The 19,362-nt window shown below is 43.7% G+C and overlaps 2 protein-coding genes across 4 annotated transcripts; one reads left to right on the forward strand and one right to left on the reverse strand.

Annotated features, from left to right (window-relative positions):
- The first annotated feature begins 1,844 nt into the window (after window positions 1-1,844).
- On the forward strand, window positions 1,845-6,312 carry LOC109868676 (potassium voltage-gated channel subfamily V member 2-like). Its single transcript, XM_020458402.2, has 2 exons — window positions 1,845-3,285; window positions 4,260-6,312. The coding sequence occupies exons 1-2, from the start codon at window positions 1,978-1,980 to the stop codon at window positions 4,566-4,568; spliced, it is 1,617 nt and encodes a 538-aa protein (XP_020313991.1). The 5' UTR covers window positions 1,845-1,977; the 3' UTR covers window positions 4,569-6,312.
- A 270-nt stretch (window positions 6,313-6,582) lies between these two features.
- pum3 (pumilio RNA-binding family member 3) lies at window positions 6,583-19,274 on the reverse strand. Of its 3 annotated transcripts, none has more exons than XM_020457779.2 (17): window positions 19,160-19,274; window positions 18,732-18,808; window positions 18,388-18,609; window positions 18,061-18,199; window positions 16,706-16,781; window positions 16,336-16,429; window positions 16,163-16,229; window positions 15,276-15,450; window positions 14,990-15,093; window positions 14,804-14,882; window positions 14,620-14,718; window positions 14,466-14,519; window positions 14,137-14,360; window positions 13,035-13,257; window positions 12,698-12,785; window positions 9,398-9,488; window positions 6,586-7,089 (listed from the first exon to the last, which is right to left on the reverse strand). In XM_020457779.2, the coding sequence occupies exons 1-17, from the start codon at window positions 19,165-19,167 to the stop codon at window positions 6,963-6,965; spliced, it is 1,947 nt and encodes a 648-aa protein (XP_020313368.1). In that variant the 5' UTR covers window positions 19,168-19,274; the 3' UTR covers window positions 6,586-6,962. The 3 variants fall into 3 exon arrangements, with proteins under 3 accessions (XP_031658417.1, XP_020313368.1, XP_031658418.1); XM_031802558.1 differs by lacking the exon at window positions 19,160-19,274 and adding an exon at window positions 18,944-19,128; XM_031802557.1 differs by lacking the exon at window positions 19,160-19,274 and having other exon boundaries at window positions 6,583-7,089; window positions 18,732-19,153.
- Between the last annotated feature and the right edge of the window lie 88 nt (window positions 19,275-19,362).

The raw sequence follows: 19,362 nt of genomic DNA on the forward strand, positions 1-19,362 counted from the left end.
TTTCAGCACGACAATGCCCTAATGCACAAAGCGAGGTCCATAATGAAATGGTTTGTTGAGATCGGTGTGGAAGAAATTGACTGGCCTGCACAGAGCCTCAACGCTTAGAAGAGCATTTTGGGACCTACTTCCCAATCCCCATTTGAATGTGATCCTGGCTCAGTTGACATGCGAGTAAGTGAAATCAAAACAGCTGATCGAGTTGTCATGTGACTGAATGCATTCATGGGTCACTACGGAGGAGTTTTGGTTCCTGACTTACCCTGCCGTCTTCCTCTGAGCATTAATGCTGCGTTCAAAACAACAGGAAACTGGGTCATCTCAGATTTCTGACTTCAGTGGGTTCAAGACAACTGGGAAAAATAGTTTTGAACGGTTAACCAACTCGGGAACTCTGGACTCTTTCTAGAGCTCTGACCTGAAGATCCAGTAGTGGTGCGTGGGTAAAATCACTGGGGAAGCCAAGCCCCCCTTCCCCCAAAAGCCATATTACAACCTATGTGATGCAATAATATTGTTTACTCTATAATCTGTCAATTCATTTGCCTTGCGACTGTGATATATAGGCCTAAAGGCCGAGATAATAAGAAGACACAGTGGCAGAATAAATTCAACCACACCTTTTGTTTTATCACAAAACACAAACTCGGCAAAAAAATAAATGACCCTGTCTTTCAAAGATAATTAGTTAAAATCCAAATAACTTCACAGATCTTCATTGTAAAGGGTTTAAACACTGTTTCCCATGCTTGTTCAATGAAACATAAACAATTAATGAACATGCACCTGTGGAACGGTCGTTAAAGAGGCCTTTCTACTGACTCTGAAAAACACAACAAAAAAAGATGCCCACGGTCCCTCATTACAGAGTGCAGTACAATATGCTGTGTAGAGTCAAAAAAGGTTAACTGGATTAAGCCCACAACGAGCGTAGTTGAAACAGAGTTTACACAGAGGCTAGGAGGGCAGGTTACTTCAGAGCACTTGTAACTAGTTTGCTTGCACAAGATTGGATTAAAGGGTCACAGCAAAGTGACAAGAGTACCATAGCCACGGGAATTTTTCTGTTGAGGGAGCTGCTGAATAAAAAACAAGTGCCTGTGCTACAGATGCTATATTGGTCCGTTAATACAGGGCTTGTAAAGGCCCAGCGTACTGCCTTTAGAAAAATGTATATATATTTTTATTCCGATTATCAGGGGGCTCTGCGGCACCCTCAGCACCCCTACTTCCTGCGGCTTTGGTCCGTAGGAATTTGCCATTGTTTCGTTATTTGCAATGAGAGAAAGTGGTTGGTGCCTCTTGGTGGTAGGCAATGAGTTAGTACCATACAGTGCAGCTGGCAGCAGACCACAGCTAAACTGGAGTTGTCCTGCTCTGCATGTTAATGCCAGTAGACATTAGGCATGTGTTATCGTATTTTATCATGCCTCCAGGATTATAATACTCCACATAAGCCTGGGGTTTTAAGACTATTAGTAGCTGCATGTAGATGAAAACACATCACATGAGCTATGACCGGAAAGATTTCCTTAGGACTTCTGTCAGTTTCTGTTAAGACATTTCTATTAGATGACATAAGACGGGATAGTGTTAGAATCATTGAAACAAACTGGATTTATGCTGGATTTATGCTACCTTTAAATTTAGTTTATTTTTTACTACCAACCAGGAGGTCAGTAATGATCTATAATAAAGCACAGAGTGTCCCCTGCTGTGGCTAGGCAATTTGATCTGTGAATGTCAGGCAAATGGAAGACGTCAGGGTGGAGGGGAAAGCGACTGGAAGAGGATAATAGTATTTAAATCTTTAAGCACCCAGATCCTCAGTCAGCAACATTAGACGGTCAGGGTTGTTTCTTTCTGCTGGTATGCTGCTGTGGGTGACTCAGGAGAGGGTATTAAGACCTGTGGTAATGCCTCCACGCCCCTCAGTGAGCCGGCGTGTCTGACCAGGTCCCAGCACAGGACTCCAGAATGCCCAAGAATAGGAGACGGAGCCTTTTCCCCAACTACAAAGTGGGGGGGACAGGCCCCACATACAAGGACCCAGAGGAGGACTACAATGTTCCCCTCACCCAGAACAACTTGGTGAAACAATGGAACTCCATGCAAGAGCTCAGAGGAGACATCTACGACATCTATGCAGAGTACGAAAACGAGGAAGATGTTGTAATGGCCTCCCCAACAAGAGGTCTTTCCTCTCTTGTGAAGAACTACATGCTGAACATCAACGTAGGTGGGAAGGAGTATCAGATCTCATACAGGGTTGCTGCCAAGTATCCCAAGACCAGGATCGGCCGCCTGGCGACATGCACAGACCACAACAGAAAGCTGGACCTGTGTGATGACTATGTTGTCCAAAACAACGAGTTTTTCTTCGACAGGGACCCGGACATCTTCCACAGCATCTTCAACTTCTACCGGACGGGCGTCCTCTGGATCAAGGACGAGCTGTGTCCCAGGAACTTCCTGGAGGAGATCAACTATTGGGGTGTCAGGATCAAGAACACACACCGCTGCTGCCGCATCTCCTTTGAGGAGCGCCAGGATGAACTCAATGAGCAGCTGAAGATCCAGCGGGAGCTGGAGGCCGAGGTGGAGATGGAAGAGAATGAGGACCTGTTCCACGGCATGGCGTTTGGCCAGACGCGCTGGATCATCTGGAACCTGATGGAGAAGCCCTTCTCCTCCGTCACCGCCAAGCTCATGGCTCTGGCTTCCAGCTTCTTCGTGCTGGTGTCCCTGGTGGCCATGACGCTGAACACGGTGGAGGAGATACAGTACAACACCCCCACGGGACAGCTGAGCGGGAAGACCTACGGGGAGCATGTGGAAACCTTCTGCATCGCTTTCTTCACCATGGAGTACCTGCTGCGTCTGGTGTCCACACCGGACCTGCGACGCTTCGGGAAAAGCGTGCTGAACGGGGTGGACCTGATTGCCATCTTTCCCCTCTACCTGCAGCTGGTGCTGGAGTGCTTCGAGAACGACGACTACGGGAAGCACCAAGACATCGAGACGGTGGGCCGGGTGGGCAAATTGGGCCAGGTGCTGAGAATCATGCGTTTGATGAGGATCTTCCGTATCTTGAAACTGGCACGCCACTCTACGGGGCTGAGAGCATTCGGCTTCACGCTGCGCCAGTGCTACCAGCAGGTGGGCTGCCTATTCCTTTTCATCGCCATGGGAATCCTCACCTTCTCTGCCATGGTGTACACAGTGGAGCATGATGTCCATCAGACCAACTTCACAAGCATCCCTCACGCATGGTGGTGGGCAGCTGTAAGTCACCCCATTCTATTTCATTGGTCATTATAAGTCATTTGCTTAATATTATTGCATTACCTTCATTGATTTGTTTAGTTATTTGGAAATGTTTGTACTGTGTATTATTACAATATCACTGAAAATTCTGGACTATCATTATTCAGCACATTCTGACCTTGCTCAGTGCTGAGTATCTTTCTATGTGACTACGTGGTACTGTTAAACACACACACACAATTGGGTTTTACACAGCATGGAGCAACATTGATTCATTCTTACCTGCAGATTCTGATATGACAATTAAATTCCACCTAGAACTAAAGTTGGCCTTAATTACGAACATGCTGCCAGAAAAAGATATCTTCATCACACACTTGTCAAGTACAGTAGCCTATTATCACGGTTACCTTTAAGAGACACCTTCACATTGCCAATAGCCTGTCCTGCCCTGACGTCTTGATCTTGTTTCATTAGGGCTGACTCAGCAGATGTGGAAGCTATTTTCCATTGCCTAATAGATACAATGGTATTAAAGAGGGCTGGACTCCGGTTCCCTCACTGCCAGGGGAGGCATTTAGGGATTTCCCTTGAGGCACTTCCACCTTACTTAATGGAACAAGATGACATGGGAATTGATCTGTCGTATGTCATTTGACTGTAGACCCACCTAGTGCCTTAGTTCTGTAATTCCATTAAACAATGCTTCAAAAGAGCCTTCAGACGGAGGTCGAATATATCCCCAGAAACGAACTACGTCACTCGCCCTCCTAATAAAGCTTTTCACATGGGCTCTCCAAGGCCTCTAGTGAGCACAGTGACACACATATCATGAAGGGTCAACTCGGGGCTCAGATTGCAAAGCAAAGTTAAAACTGATATGCACTGCGAGTTGAATCTGAGTCCAAGTTGTAACTTCCTGGAAATGTTAGCAAGCTCAGTAGCGACTCGGTTAATGTTTACAGATAACATTGGCCTTCTCCCTCCCTCAGGTGAGCATCTCTACTGTGGGCTATGGAGACATGTTTCCAGAGACCATCCTGGGCCGGCTGTTTGCCTTCGCCTGCATCTCCTTTGGGATCATTCTGAACGGCATGCCCATCTCCATCCTGTACAACAAGTTCTCAGACTACTACACCAAGCTGAAGTCTTATGAGTACAGCTCCACACTGAAGGCTCGGGGCAAGGTCAGGTTCGCCAAGAGGGCGGCCAGGAAGTTTACCAAATGCTGTGACGATGCAGTCCATAAACACACTGGTGAATGTTCTCAGAGCTCTATGGGAGACTTTCCATTCAATTAACAGATCTGCTGTGACAGCATGAAATTATTTCTACCAAGTGGGGTTCCAAGGGAGCTGGAGTTACTATGTATCTCTAGTCCCGTAAAGCTGCCTCTAAACTGCATCCTTTATCCTGATCTTGTCCATATTCTGATTGTGCCCACATTTTCCGTGTAGACGATTAAAATATGCAATGTGATCCGATTGTCATCAGATCTTCCTGACTACCTCCTGAGGTAGTCAGGCAAGCTTACAAGTGTAGACCGATATGGACAATGAAAACATTTAAATCGTCATTATGAAAGAATAGCGGTCAAATAATTGACATACAGAGGGGGACCAAGAAATCTGGTCACAATGCAGACACAGTGGATGGATGAGAGACATTAAAACCATGTGTAGACACATTTCTGAAAGTGTGAGCACAAATAGAATAGTGCTCCCACGGAGTGGAGGGCAACCTTGCATTGTAGCAGAAAATACTGCAGACAAAGAAATATCATGTACGTTATCAATTCTTAATGTGTTTTCCCTTTACCATGTTAAAACTCTCCTTCAGTTACATTTGAGGTTTAGAAACAATTCATTCCTACAGAAGAAACCACGCCATTCCCTTCCAATCAAATCACTACCGTACCCGACCTCCCTCCGGGGCTGGTGGGGGCGGTCTGAAATAAGAAATGCTGGATGAATCTACAGACAGGTTAAATACTCAGCCCCTCCCCCCTTGTATGGGAATCTGTGTAAGATTGGATCTTCCCAATGCCGATTTCTTTACATGGAACAGCTTGCAATGTTTCTGCTCTAGCTAGAACATAAAAAAAATAAAAATAGGTCACAGTGATCTTGAATGTTCTTTATGCATATTTGGAAAACCTCACAAGTACTCTCCAAAGATTGTCTATTATATTGACAAGATAGTCAAGTGACCGCTCTAACAATGGAAATACATTTCCTCAAAGACAGAAGGCAGGAGAGGCGAGATCAGGTGGGACCATTCTAGCCAATGAGAGGGTAGATGTGTGTGAATAGGCTCTAGACTCATCTTCGTGTCTGTGACAGACCGTATGAGCAGCACCAGAGGCCATCTCCATTTTAAAGTAGTAATTTCTTCATTGGCTGATTGCTCCCAACGCATAGGATTCCCCAACCGTTTGACTTTAAAATGGTGGAATCCCTCAATGTCCATGCTAAAACGGGTTATAGCTAGGAGTCCTCTCTATGACAACACGCACAACTCCTATAGTGTTTGATTTTTTGCCGAAATGCCACATGTCCACTTATATCAGTACATTCATTCATCATAACCTAACCACTACGAAACTTATTTTAGAGCAAATTAGCAAGTACACTTTTATGACTGAATTTGACCACTATACAAAAATTCCTCACTTTGTGCGCTTATTTTCATGGACAGATTTTGGGCAGAGAAAAACCTCTCGCTTCTCCTCTGTTGTCATTCACAATGTTCACCAGCCACCCATACATTGCTAATGTATTTCCATTTAGCAGAAAGCTGACTTTTTGCTAAAGAGAAAGATCAAAATAACATGACAGCACAGCTCTCAGGTGTTTTTGATTGCCTAACGGCCAAATTGTCTCCACGGGACAGAATCCTCAGAAGTAGCGCAAGTCAGACTGACTACTACAATGTGACTAAAATCTCCCGAATAGCGGCCACACATGCAGCCACTAATAATCCTCTAAACTGATGAGAAGAATGCTGGGTCTTGAAGGAAAAAGCTGTTTCTCGGCTGACTGGGTCCATCCAAATCACAGAGACCTGGATAGATGGAATCTAAGCAGGGCCCACTAGTGAGCATGCAGGCTTCTGCTTCCTTCACAGATGAATAGGCTACGAGCAGTCTGACAGGCCGGGACACAGATTGGTGACTTAATGGGGCATAAAGGTGACGGACTGAGGTTCCCTGTCAGGGTTAACGTGAATGCATTTATGGTTGGATTTATATGAAAGAATTCTTCTAACATTTGCTTACTGACAAATTCATTGGCAATGGAAAGTTTCACACAACGATAGTGTACCAACCAACATTTTTGTTTATTCCAGCGCCACAGTCAGCTAGCACAAATCAAAAATACAGGTCAGTTACAAATTATACAAACTCCATTGCCTGCCAGTGTGTGGGTATCTTTTACCTTTAAAATACTTGCACCACAGCTTTACAAACAAGCATATCGGAATTATTTGGACAAAAAAATGCAGTACAAATAAGCATCCTCTGTTCTTCCCTCTTCACGCTATTTCACCAGGATGGTCAGGTCATTGGACTGGGTGGACAGTATGGATAGAAAACCATATAAACCCCAGTGAAGTAATGAAAACCTGTTACTCCAGTTGGGAAGAAGTGACAAGTGGGTAGACTGTCTCTGAGGATAGACATCATGAAATATGTATCAGGCCAGTTTCTCCAAAAGAACTTCCACTCCTTTACAGTTCTGGATCTTCTGTAGTTCTGGAGCGTAGGCCTTCAATGCCTCCCTAACCTCCTTTGCAACAGTCTCATCTGCACTGTTCAGGAGACTGTAAAAAAACAAAAACAGATATGTTGGTGAAAGTAACCTTTACACATAAACCACATTACAAAACAAATGTCTTCCTTTCATCTCATACCCGGTTAGTGAAACATTTCTACCCATACTAAGTTAACCAAGTCAAACTATTTTTAGTGAACATCGAGCATTAAATCTAATTATTTGCAGTGCTTCCCCTATTTGCATTGAGCAGCAGTGCACTGCCCCTGCTAATTTGTGGCCACCATTGCAAAAAAATAATTACAAAATAAAAAAAGTTTTATAATGTAGATGTATAGATATGCCCCCGGAAGCCCCATACTGCGCTAACTGCCACCGCTGCTGGGAAAAAAATCCTAAGAGAAAAACTGATTTGATATGGCAGGCTACAGCTATAAATGTAGACTTTAGAGAGTGAATCAGACAAATCTCTCACTGCTTAGAGACTTAGAGAGATTACAGAAGGACAATGGGCACAAAGACATTGCAGGAGGTGGCGGGACAGTGGCACAGGACAAGAGAGGAGAGAGGGACTGGAGGAAGGGGTGGGGGCTAGAGTGAACAGGGGCTAGAGAAGAGAGGCAGAGAAATGAGAGAAGAAAAAGAAAGCCAAGGAATTGAGGAAGCGTAATCCACGGCTTGTGTTGCTGTTTCACAATGGGCAGCTGTGCCCAACTGCACACCCCTTTCTCACCCACAGCACCCAGTGATATGGTGAATGAATACAAACAGCCACCCTGTAAGACATGCTTAACCCCCAGCTGACGCCTGCCTGTTCTCGCTTTACACTCAATTTCACTGGCAACAGCTAGGATGATAAGACAAGCAGAACATCTATAGTGATGGGAAGATTTAAATGTTTAAATCAAGACAAACACTAAGCTTAGTCTTTTGTGATGGTGTTTGGTATTCCTGAAGTGTTTGGCCTCCAGAGACCTTGATCCAAGTTCAATTACCATTTTCATGACTCAGTGAGTTTCGCTGTCATGGTACACATTTCTAAGCACTTCTAGTTTCAATCTGTTTATAACAGGTTTTTCCCCCCCATTCTGAACAAAACCACCCTTTCATTGTTCCGACCAGCAAAATAAAGTTCTGAACCGGTTCGAACCAAAAATAAATAAACTATTTATAATTGTTCCTTTCTACATTAAATGACTTCAGACAGAGCAGCTCGCTATGGAGCAGGCAAGCCATTTACATTCATTGGACGAGTGTAGGGCGCGAGATGAGACTAATGTTACGGGTGGGGAGAGAGCGAGAGGGTGGAGTACACTTGGCCTGAAGTGCTGGGCATCTTGTTTGCCTTATCTGTATTAGGCCCACAATTATACCTACGGAGGAGAAGGCTTCTATGAAGGAACATTGAATGTCTAAAACGTCAGAGTTGGACCAGCTAGCTAACAAGCTTGCGTGTGCAGAACAAGGCATACCTTTTTGTAGTTAATAAATCCAATGTGAGTCATCATAACTATAGAATCCTTCATTAGCATTTTAAATTAGCATGTTAAATCCATTCTTTCCAATTAAAAATATCAACCTAATATCTGAATCACTCATCAGTGAATCAATCACAAGTCAGTATGCTACTAGATTAAAGCTCTGGGGGGGGAAGGGGCGGGTTGCCAACACGCACAGACAAACAAATTCCAGCCAGAGTGAGGCATAGGCACTTTATGTTTTGTGGGACTGGGGGGAAAAATGCCTGGAACCTAAAAATAATGTTATTAACCGGTTCCCATGCTTTTAAAATAACGGTTCTGTTCTGGAACAGTATAGATCACCTTCGTTCGCGATTCTGTTCCTCGTAAAAAATGTAAAAACTTTTTTTACGGTTCTGTTCCCTGAACCGGTTCCAATCCCTGGTTTACATGTTTCGCAAGGACTGGATTTTAAAATCGGGTTTAAAGTTCAAATGGAGGGAGTTTTCCCCCAATTCCTAGGAAGGAGCTGGTATCATTTCTGTTCCATTTGTTTTTTTTACCGTTAAGCACTGGGCTCCCGATTGGCACAGCGGTCTTAGGCACTGCATCTCAGTGCTAAAGGCGTCACTACAGACACCCTGGTTCGAATCCAGGCTGTAGCTGTATCACAACTGGCCATGATTGTGTGTCCCATAGGGCGGCACACAATTGGCCCAGCGTCACCCAGGTTTGGCCGGTGTAGGCCGTCATTGTATTAAGAATTTGCTTTTAACTGACTTGCCTAGTTAAATAAAGGTTAACTAAATCAAAAAGCACCAGTTGCTGTATTTGTCGATAGTGCCACAGTTTGTGACTGGCTAGAGGAATTAGATCTAACAGTGTAGAGGTACTCACCAGCAGAGCACAATAGCCCCACGGTTCACTGCAGCCCACGTCTTTAGCTTGTCCATCCCTACCTTGTCCAACAGGACCCTGGAGAAACGCTCTGTGAAGACACAGTAGTCATGGTCAGGAAGATACAGGATAGAGTCACAGGTCCAAATGGACACGCTTACAGCCAATGTTTGCATTGTCTTTGTGTGGAGTACTGTTTCAAGATCATACACTCCCCTATGTATTTATTTATAGACAGTGAAGCTAAAACTTAATTTGGCGTTACACTCAAGCATTTTGGATTTGAGATCAAATGTTTCATGAGGCGACAGTACAGAATGTTACCTTCAATTTTATAAAAACAATTTACCCCCCTTTCTCCCCAATTTCATGCTATCCAATTGGTAGTTACAGTCTTGTCAATAGGGGAGTGGCAGCGATGGGACTCGTCCTCCAAAACACAACCCAGCCAAGCCGCACTGCTTCTTGACACGATGCCCGCTTTTATTTTTTATTTCACCTTTATTTAACCAGGTAGGCTAGTTGAGAACAAGTTCTCATTTACAACTGCGACCTGGCCAAGATAATAAAGCATAGCAGTGTGAACAGACAACAGAGTTACACATGTAGTAAACAATTAACAAGTCAATAACACAGTAGAAAAAAAGGGGGAGTCTATGGGTGGGCTATTTACCGATAGACTATGTACAGCTGCAGCGATCGGTTAGCTGCTCAGATAGCAGATGTTGGAAGTTGAGGGAGATCAGTCTCCAACTTCAGCGATTTTTGCAATTCGTTCCAGTCACAGGCAGCAGAGAACTGGAACGAAAGGCGGCCAAATGAGGTGTTGGCTTTAGGGATGATCAGTGAGATACACCTGCTGAAGCGCGTGCTACGGGTGGGTGTTGCCATCGTGACCAGTGAGCTGAGATAAGCCGGAGCTTTACCTAGCATGGACTTGTAGATGACCTGGAGCCAGTGGGTCTGGCGACGAATATGTAGCGAGGGCCAGCCGACTAGAGCATACAAGTCGCAGTGGTGGGTGGTATAAGGTGCTTTAGTGACAAAACGGACGGCACTGTGATAAACTGCATCCAGTTTGCTGAGTAGAGTGTTGGAAGCAATTTTGTAGATGACATCGCCGAAGTCGAGGATCGGTAGGATAGTCAGTTTTACTAGGGTAAGTTTGGCGGCGTGAGTGAAGGAGGATTTGTTGTGGAATAGAAAGCCGACTCTTGATTAACCCGGAAGCCAGCAACCCCAATGTGTCGGGGGAAACACTGTACACCTGGCGACCGTGTCAGCGTGCACTGCGCCCGGACCACCACAGGGCTTGCTGGTGCGTGATGGGACAAGAACATCCCTGCCGGCCAAACCCTCCCCTAACGCGGACGACGCTGTGCCAATTGTGCGCCGCCCCATGGATCTCCCGGTCACAACAGAGCCTGGACTCAAACCTCTAGAGGCTCAGCTAGCACTGCCACCTTTCATTTTAGGGTATTTTCATACATATCAGTACTACCGTTTAGAAATGAAAGTATTTGGACAAATTAACATGTGTATTAAAGTAGTCCAAGTTTGGTACTTCGTCAGAAAGTATACATACCCCTTCCCTTTGTCCACATTTTGTTACGTTACAGCCTTATTCTAAAATGGTTTAAATAAATAAAAAATCCTCAGCAATCTACACACAATACCCATAATGACAAAGCGTAAACAGGTTTTAGAAATGTGTGCAAATGTATTAAATTCAAAACCGAAAAACTTTATTTAATAAAGTATTCAGACCCTTTGCTAAGAGACTTGAAATTGAGCTCAGGTGCATTCTGTTTCCATTAAGATGTTTCTACAACTTGGAGTCCAGCTGTGGTAAATTCAGTTGAATGGACATAATTTGGAAAGGCACACCTGTCTATAAGGTCCCACAGTTGACAGTGCATGTCAGAGCAAACACCAAGCCATGAGGTCGAAGGAATTGTCCGTAGAGCTCCGAGACAGGATTGTGTCAGCACAGATCTGGGGAAGGGTACCAAAGAATGTCTGCAGCATTGAAGGTCCCCAAAAACAGAGGCCTCCATCGTTCTTAAAATGGAAGAAGTTTGTAACCACCAAGACTCTTCCTAGAGCAGGCCGCCCAGCCAAACTGAGCAATCGGGGGAAGAAAGGCCTTGGTCAGGGAGGCTCTGACAGAGCGCCAGAGTTCCTCTGTGGAGATGGGAGAACCTTCCAGAAGGACAACCATCTCTGCAGCACTCCACCAATCAGGCCTTTATGGTAGAGTGGCCAGACGGAAGCCACTCCTCAGTAAAAAGGCACATGACAGCCTGCTTGGAGTTTGCCAAAAGGCACCTAAAGCCTCTCTGACCATGAGAAACAAGATTTTCTGGTCTGATGAAACCAAGACTGAACTCTTTGGACTGAATGCAAAGCATCACGTCTGGAGGAAACCTGGCACTATACCTACAGTGAAGCATGGTGGTATCGCTGGGAGATTAGTCAGGATCGAGGAAGATGAACAGAGCAAAGTACATAGAGATCCTTGATGAAAACCTGCTCCAGAGCGCTCAGGACCTCAGACTTTCGAGAAGGTTCACCTTCCAACAGGGCAATGACCCTAAGCATACAGCCAAGACAACGCAGTAGTGGCTTCGGGACAAGTCTCTGAATGTCCTTGAGTGGCCCGGCCAGAGCCTGGACCTGATATAACATCTCTGGAGAGACCTGAAAATAGAAACTCCCCAAATACAGATGTGCCAAGCTTGTAGCATCATACCCAAGAAGACTTGAGGCTGTAATAGCTGTCAAACATGCTTCAAGAGACTTGTCATTAGGGGGTATTGTGTGTAGATTGATGAGGGACAAAACATTTTTTAAACCCATTTTAGAATAAGGCTGTAATGTAAAAACATGGAAAAAGTTAAGGGGTCTGAATTCTTTCCAAATGAAATGTATATGGAAGTAGTTGTGCCTATTGTTTTGGCAAAAAAAAAAAAATCCTGACCTTTCTTAGATACAAGAGACACTTTAAAACAAACTTCCTTCTGATTATCTGTTTTTCCATGTATGAACCTGTTATTCAATGCATTTATATGGACTAATAGCATTAAGGCCAACTTCAATATTTCATCAAATATATTTGATTTCAAATCCCAAATACTTGATTATAGATTAAAAAGTTGAATTAATGATTAAAATTAAAAAGTTTAACTTTCACTGTTCAAATAAATACGTAGGGGAGTATATTTGTGAGGGCAAATGTACGGTCAGCCCCACAGGTGATATATATATATATATACTTTTTTTTTTTACAGACGGTCATACCTTCTCTCCCAACCTCCTTCATCTTGGTGTCTTGTTCAATCAGCCATTTGAGCACCAGATGCCCAGCAGGGTGTTCAGACATGTGCAGCTACAGAACAGGAAACAGACAAAACATGTTCACACTGAACACCATGGTTTTTCCAGAGGACAGAAGAGAGAAACAGATTTTGCCCTTCAAGTGTTTCCGATTCCAAGCATGGACAATCATCCTGCAGTTGACCAGACAGACTGAAGAAAACCCAATGGAGACTTCAAAACCAAGTGAAATTCTCACCAATGAGAACTACTTGAATTTGACAGGCACACCATGCCCCTGACCCCCCTGTCCCCTCCTCACCTGCCCCTCCACTCCTCCTGGTGTGAAGTCGTCAGCAGCCAGCTCAGCCACAGCCTCCATGGCAGGATGCAGGTCCCCAATGGCGGACCCCAGAATGACGGTGACTGTGACGCTGGAGGCCTTGTCCATTGCCATAGTGCGGGCGTGGTCACACAGGTGCTGAATTAGGTGTGGGGACACCGCCTCCAGGAGCTCCTTCCGGCGAAGGGCAACATCCTTCTTGCTGAAGGGACAGAGGGTCGGATGGGGAACATTTAAAGTACAGGCTATGAAAACATGAAGCATAGACGGCATTTCTTTAATCTCGTCTGTCCAATTGGGTTCAAAATAGCAATTTAGGTATGTTAAGTGACTCTAGGGAAGGTTTGGACAGTTAACCTCCCTTTGTTCTAGTCTAACTAGCTGGTTAAGGCAGATCGGACGAGTTAGAGCATATATTGTTAGTTTTGGACTTCAGAGGGTTTTCGGCTGTTCGGACACACATTTCTGTCTCGAGGCAACCCGAAGTCAGTAGCCAGAAGTCGGTAGCCGGAAGTCCACGACCCCTCGCCTGTGATTTGTCAACAGTTGGGATTCTTCAATAAAGTGTCATTCAATGAGCGCTGACTCGTTTTCATGCGAAAATAAAAAGTTAAAATAAATATTGCGCCAAACATTTTAGTTAAATGTAATATTGCACAACTAAGATCTCCTCTGCAAAAACATCAACATTTTTATTGAACTAGGTAAGTCAGTGAAGAACAAATTCTTATTTACAATGAAGGCCTACCGGGTAACAGTGGGTTAAAACGACAGATTTTGTTAGCTCAGGGATTCGATCTAGCAACATTTCGGTTACTGGCCCAACGCTCTAACCACTAAGCTACCTGCCGCCTAATGACAGAGTTCTTGAGACATCTTAGATTAATTGACTATTTTGAGGAAGTGTATACTGGACAAACAATACTATTGCCGCTTTTTTTCTCGTTTTCCAAGTGAAGGTCTTTTAAGCGAGTATGCAAGCACACTCGTTTGGTACACCTAGCCAAATCCGGCTAGGCACCAGCCAAACTGAAGTACGCGGACACCTTTAGAATGATTGGTAGGTGGTGGCAGGACTCACCTGTGGGCGTTTCCATCCCCCTTCTCCAGCACCTGGATGATTTCAGGTAACAGGTGGGCGTGGTCTCGCGGGCTGAGCAGGTACAGCAGAACTTTCTTTCCATTCTTATTAGTGATGACATCAGACAGGGAAGCAAGAATCTCTGATAGGACGGCCTGCTTCACTAGCTTGGTGTCGTCTATGCAGTCAAAGGCAGCGATGAGGACTAAGAACGCAAACTCTCCCTGGAGAGAAAATCAACAAACCAATCAGTAAGTCACACCCGTTTACATATTTGCATGTCTGACTGTGGCGATCAAATATTGTCTGTTTGTTGTTGTCTTGAGTACCATTGCAAACTTCTCAATGTAGGTCTTCATGGTTTTAATGATGACTTTTCTGTCCTGAAAGATAAAACAAATAAATCACTGTACATACAAAGAACAGACACTAGTTTGTGGTTGGTGAGGCTCATCTCTCTAGAAGGCCTGAGTGAATACTCACCTTAGGTGTCCCATGCCACAGGCAGTGCATTGCTACTCTAGCTCCATCGTGGGTGTGGGCCATATACACCACAGACTCCCTTATTGACTCAATCATTTCCTGTGAAGTCACATGATCACAATGGTATTAGAAACATGGTAGGATTCGCTCGGTCATTTCTACAGCCATTGGTGGTTTTACTTACAGTCCTCTGTTTGGCTGGGGCATGCAGGAAGAATTCCAGAAACACTTTGTGCACCAGAGAATGTTTGATCACAGCCTCTCTGTGGGAGAAGAGAACACAGACAGAAATCAAAAGCAGTATCTGGATTTATTATCTCGGTTGCCCTTGTGGAGGGTTAGAGCTGTGTGTGTGCTCAATAATACCCACTTTGTGGCCATGGGGGTAAGGATCTGCTTCATCTCCTCCAAAATGCCATTAACCTTGTCTGGGTTTGCCTCCAGCACCTTCTCTAGCGTGGGGCACACCGCCGACTGTGAACAAACATGCCAACTGTCAGTAAAATTCGGCATAACATCCTCTCCGGCCGATATTCACAGAGACAAGCAATCAGAAAGATATCTTGGTAACCAGATTATGAGAGAAGGGGTTTCAGGACTCTTAGAACTACACTATTATACTGTGCTCTTGGGAGAGGTGTGAGACGTGTCCTGACCTTGAAGACTTGGAATGTGGTTCCGTAGAGCTCCTCGGTGAGCATGAGTCTCTGGGAGAGGATGGCTTTTTCGTTGTAAGCGTACTCCACCACCGACGACGCCTCAGAGTGACGCAGCATCTGCCTCACTTTCCCCTTGAAGCCCACAATCACACCCGCAACCTGTTCTTTGCTCCTGTGGCAGAGGATATACACACCTGCCCTCAGATTTTCATTCAGAGACCCATGTCAGGCTTACTTCTTTATGATGTAACACTGCCCTATCAGAAACTAGCAGTGAGTAGAGAGACTCAATGGAGATCAATATGACTTGAATTTTCTCCCCAGATATCATTCTCCAAATCTTACACATGGAAGATGACAGGAAATGCAGAGATGAGTGTTCACAATGTAAACCAATCAAATGATGACCTTTATATTTGTCCTACAAGATACACCTTCATAACGGGATAACATTCCCCCATCCTTTAATAGCAGAGCCATGCATTAGATTGTACTTAAAACAACTTGTATCTTCAGCAAAGGTCACGATTACAAGGAAGGTTACAATGAGTAAAGTTTGGAATTATTGACCTGATTCCCATTTCAAATGTGTCCTAAACAAATTATCAGGGAATTCCAACGACAGATCAGATCAAGCAGCACTACCAATTTGAAATGACAATGGCACGCGAGCACAAAGGATTACTGTTGAATCATATCCATACTAAGATTTACAATGATGTGATTTACTCAACAAGATTACCCCTTTTGTTGTTTTTACTATATTTTTTTTAGGATCTAATGCCATCAACACAATATCTGATGATATGGAAAGAATACACCCATTGCTAGTGCGACGACTTCATGTATAAGCAAACTGTCTGGAGGAAGAAAAAGGCACTTACCCATACATTAAGAACTTCTTCACAATATTTCGGGCATACTTTGATTTACTCAGCTCGACCATATCATCTAGGGAGAAGAATAACATCATTGAGATGTAGAGCATTGTGATTGACGTGACAAAAACTGACCACACTCAGAAGAACAGACCGTTAGAACAGAGCAAACCACTGACCTTTGAGTTCATCAAAAACCTCCTGCCTTTGCTTGTCGTTCCCAAACTGGATGAAACACTGGAGGACTCTGGTGGAGTCGTGAGCAAATGCTATCTGAAAGAGAAAAAACGTTTCATCTTTACCTGCAAACTTGAGCATTAGGATGCCATGCACTGTAAACTAATTTGAATACGTCTATTGTGCTCAATTGTTTTATTGTACTCAGGTATTGACTGGCATGGTCTGTCCAATAATTTCAGCGGATGACAAATTCTCCATTGTGCCATGTTTTTAATTCGTACATTGTCGTGATTGACAATGCACAATCTACAGTAAATTATAGATTTTAATGGCTCCTTCCAGCAGTGTAAATGTTAAGACTGTACTCACTGTTTTTATCTTTCCTTTCACAAGTTCCTGAAGCTCTTTCATGAGTTTGATCCTCTTCTCTTTGTTGCAATCTTTCCTGTATTGAAGAAGTGGGAACATATAATAAATAATAAGTACAGGTGTAAAATGTTGCTGTCGCCAAATTACATTTAGTCCTGAGGTGTTAACACCCTCTATAGCCACTGTGGTTTTTATCTGACCCTGCTGGCCATCTATGAACATTTGAATGTCTTGAAGAATGGCCATGTACTAGGCACAGCCAGAAGAGGACTGGCCACCCCTCGGAGCCTGGTTCCTCTCTAGGTTTCCTCCTAGGTTCCTGCTAAGGTTGAATATTTCCCTGGTGTTTTACAAATGTTCCATCCTGAGAATAAATCCCCTTTTTCCCAGGTATCCCAGTATTTCCAGACAAAACCAGAAGTGTTATTCAAAAGCATTATAAAGCATATAAATAGGCCCGTGTCGGGATTAGATTAGAGATTTGACTGAAAATTCAAGCGTGATACTACCTGAGACCTACATTAAAGACATTTTATGAGGCTTAGCACAAAAAAAGCACAAATGATTGTGCTGTTCTCCAATAAATATTTGATATAGGCTACTGCAGAAAAACAAAGCCCATGGATGTAACTAGTTCCAGTAGGCTAATCTTGTGTGAACTGTATTACTGTACTGTATTAACCGGACTGGAATGACGAACGTTCAAACCGTGATAAAGTAGGTGAGTGAACACGTGATAATGGTGCTGCACAAGCGGCCTTCAAAGTTATAAGTATAGGCTAGCGAATTTGAAATACAATAGGGCCTATTTGTATAGTTAGTAGGCTGACTCATATATACCTTTCATAATATTACCCCTAATGTTACCGCTAATATTACCGAAAAGTTACCACGATGAGATGATAGGTCTACGTGCATTGTGAACTGCGCTCCATACTGAGATGGTCTGTCTGTCCTCACCCGGAGCGTTGATGATTCATCATGCAAAGTCCGTAAGGGAAGCCAGATGTCTCATTATTTAACAGTTCCATTTCCCGCTATGCTATTCATAGAAATAATTTATTATATTTGACCTGTCTGTCGCAGTTACTTATCCCGGGAATAGGTAGTGGTTTTATGTGGCAAATCCCGGCAAATTAACCGTGTTCCCAGCATTCAACCCTAGTTCCTGCCTTTCTATGGAGTTTCTCCTAGCCACCGTGCCTCTACATTGGTGGCTCTTTGGGGTTTTAGAGCGGGTATCTGTATAGCACTTTGTGACAACTAACGATATAAACATATGCAACTTAATCCTAAATTTGAAGTTTTGTTAGACCGCTGGTACAATAACTAATGTAGTAGCTGGTTTAACCTACCTTCTGACCATCTCCCACACTAGCTTGGCTCTGCTCACTATTTGATAACTCTCCTTTTTTTCAGTCTGCTGACGGTTTTGTTTCAGCTCTTTCTTCTGCTGTTTGAACTCATCCCATTTGGGCTTCTTGGCCTCAGAACCTGAACAAACAAGACAAGCGTTACACCACTGGTGTGATGACTGATCATTCATACAAAGATGAAGAAATCTAATAGACCCATTTTTTTTTTTTTTTTTTTTAAATATGGTTAAAACATTTCCAGCAAGCCATTACAAAATGTAGCCTATCGAAAGTGTTTGATAATTGGCTGTTGTACATATTTCATACCTTCCTCAGCCTTCCCAGGTATGAATTTTCGCTTTTTGGTGAACTTTCCATCTGTGGGCTTGATGTACTTTCCATCTGTGGGTTTTTTGTTCAAGAATTTCCGTGGAGCCCCCTTTCCTCCAGTCTTCTCAAACGTCTTGCCCTTTTCTCCACTGTGGGGTTTAAATGGCCTCTTCCCTGGTGATTTACCTGTTGGTTTGGTCCCCGGTTTACCTGTACCTTCTGAACAGTTTGTAGCTAGTCAGTTAGGCCTACACATTGTTTTTACCAGCACATCATTAAACAAATATTTTAAAGTATAATATTCATATTAGTAGTAGTATTACTTCTACGTATTAACTTACCTTTTCCTTTCTGTATTAACTTCTTGCCACCTTTAGGGGAAAATATTTTCTTTTTGGGTTCCATTCTCAAGAACTCACTATTCAAAGGAAAAGACAAAAAGCGCATGATCAGTAGGTAGTTGCACCTTAGACGATCGACTAATCATAGTTCCAGCTTGAATACTGATTACTGTATGTGCTATTGCCATGTGTTTTCCAGCTAACTTCAGTACCTAGCTAGCAATAGCAGCTAGTTAGTTAGCGTTCAGCTGACTTGCTAACGTTAGTTACTAAACCTGGCAGGCCAGAAAGAACTACAGGTAAGGTATGAGGTGTAATAATTAAACATGTCTGGTAGAGATATTTTCACTGACAAAACAGTCACGTTAACAACATTATTTTAGCATTTTCCTATGCAGAAGACAAAATACACACGTTTAGCTACATACCTTGACATGCGTTCTGAACTTAACGGTTTACGGCATGAACCTTCCAATCAGAAAACGTCCTGACTGCCGTAAAATGCATGGGTTGTTTTTTCTTGCGACAATACTAGAACGATACGGCATATTGTGCTGTGCCTGGGTTGTCACTAGTTACCACAGCCACGAAGTCAGAATTGGCAATGTCGTTAACATTCATGAAAACAAAA

Source organism: Oncorhynchus kisutch, linkage group LG23 (genome assembly GCF_002021735.2).
Source record: "Oncorhynchus kisutch isolate 150728-3 linkage group LG23, Okis_V2, whole genome shotgun sequence".
Taxonomy (NCBI): Eukaryota; Metazoa; Chordata; class Actinopteri; order Salmoniformes; family Salmonidae; genus Oncorhynchus; species Oncorhynchus kisutch.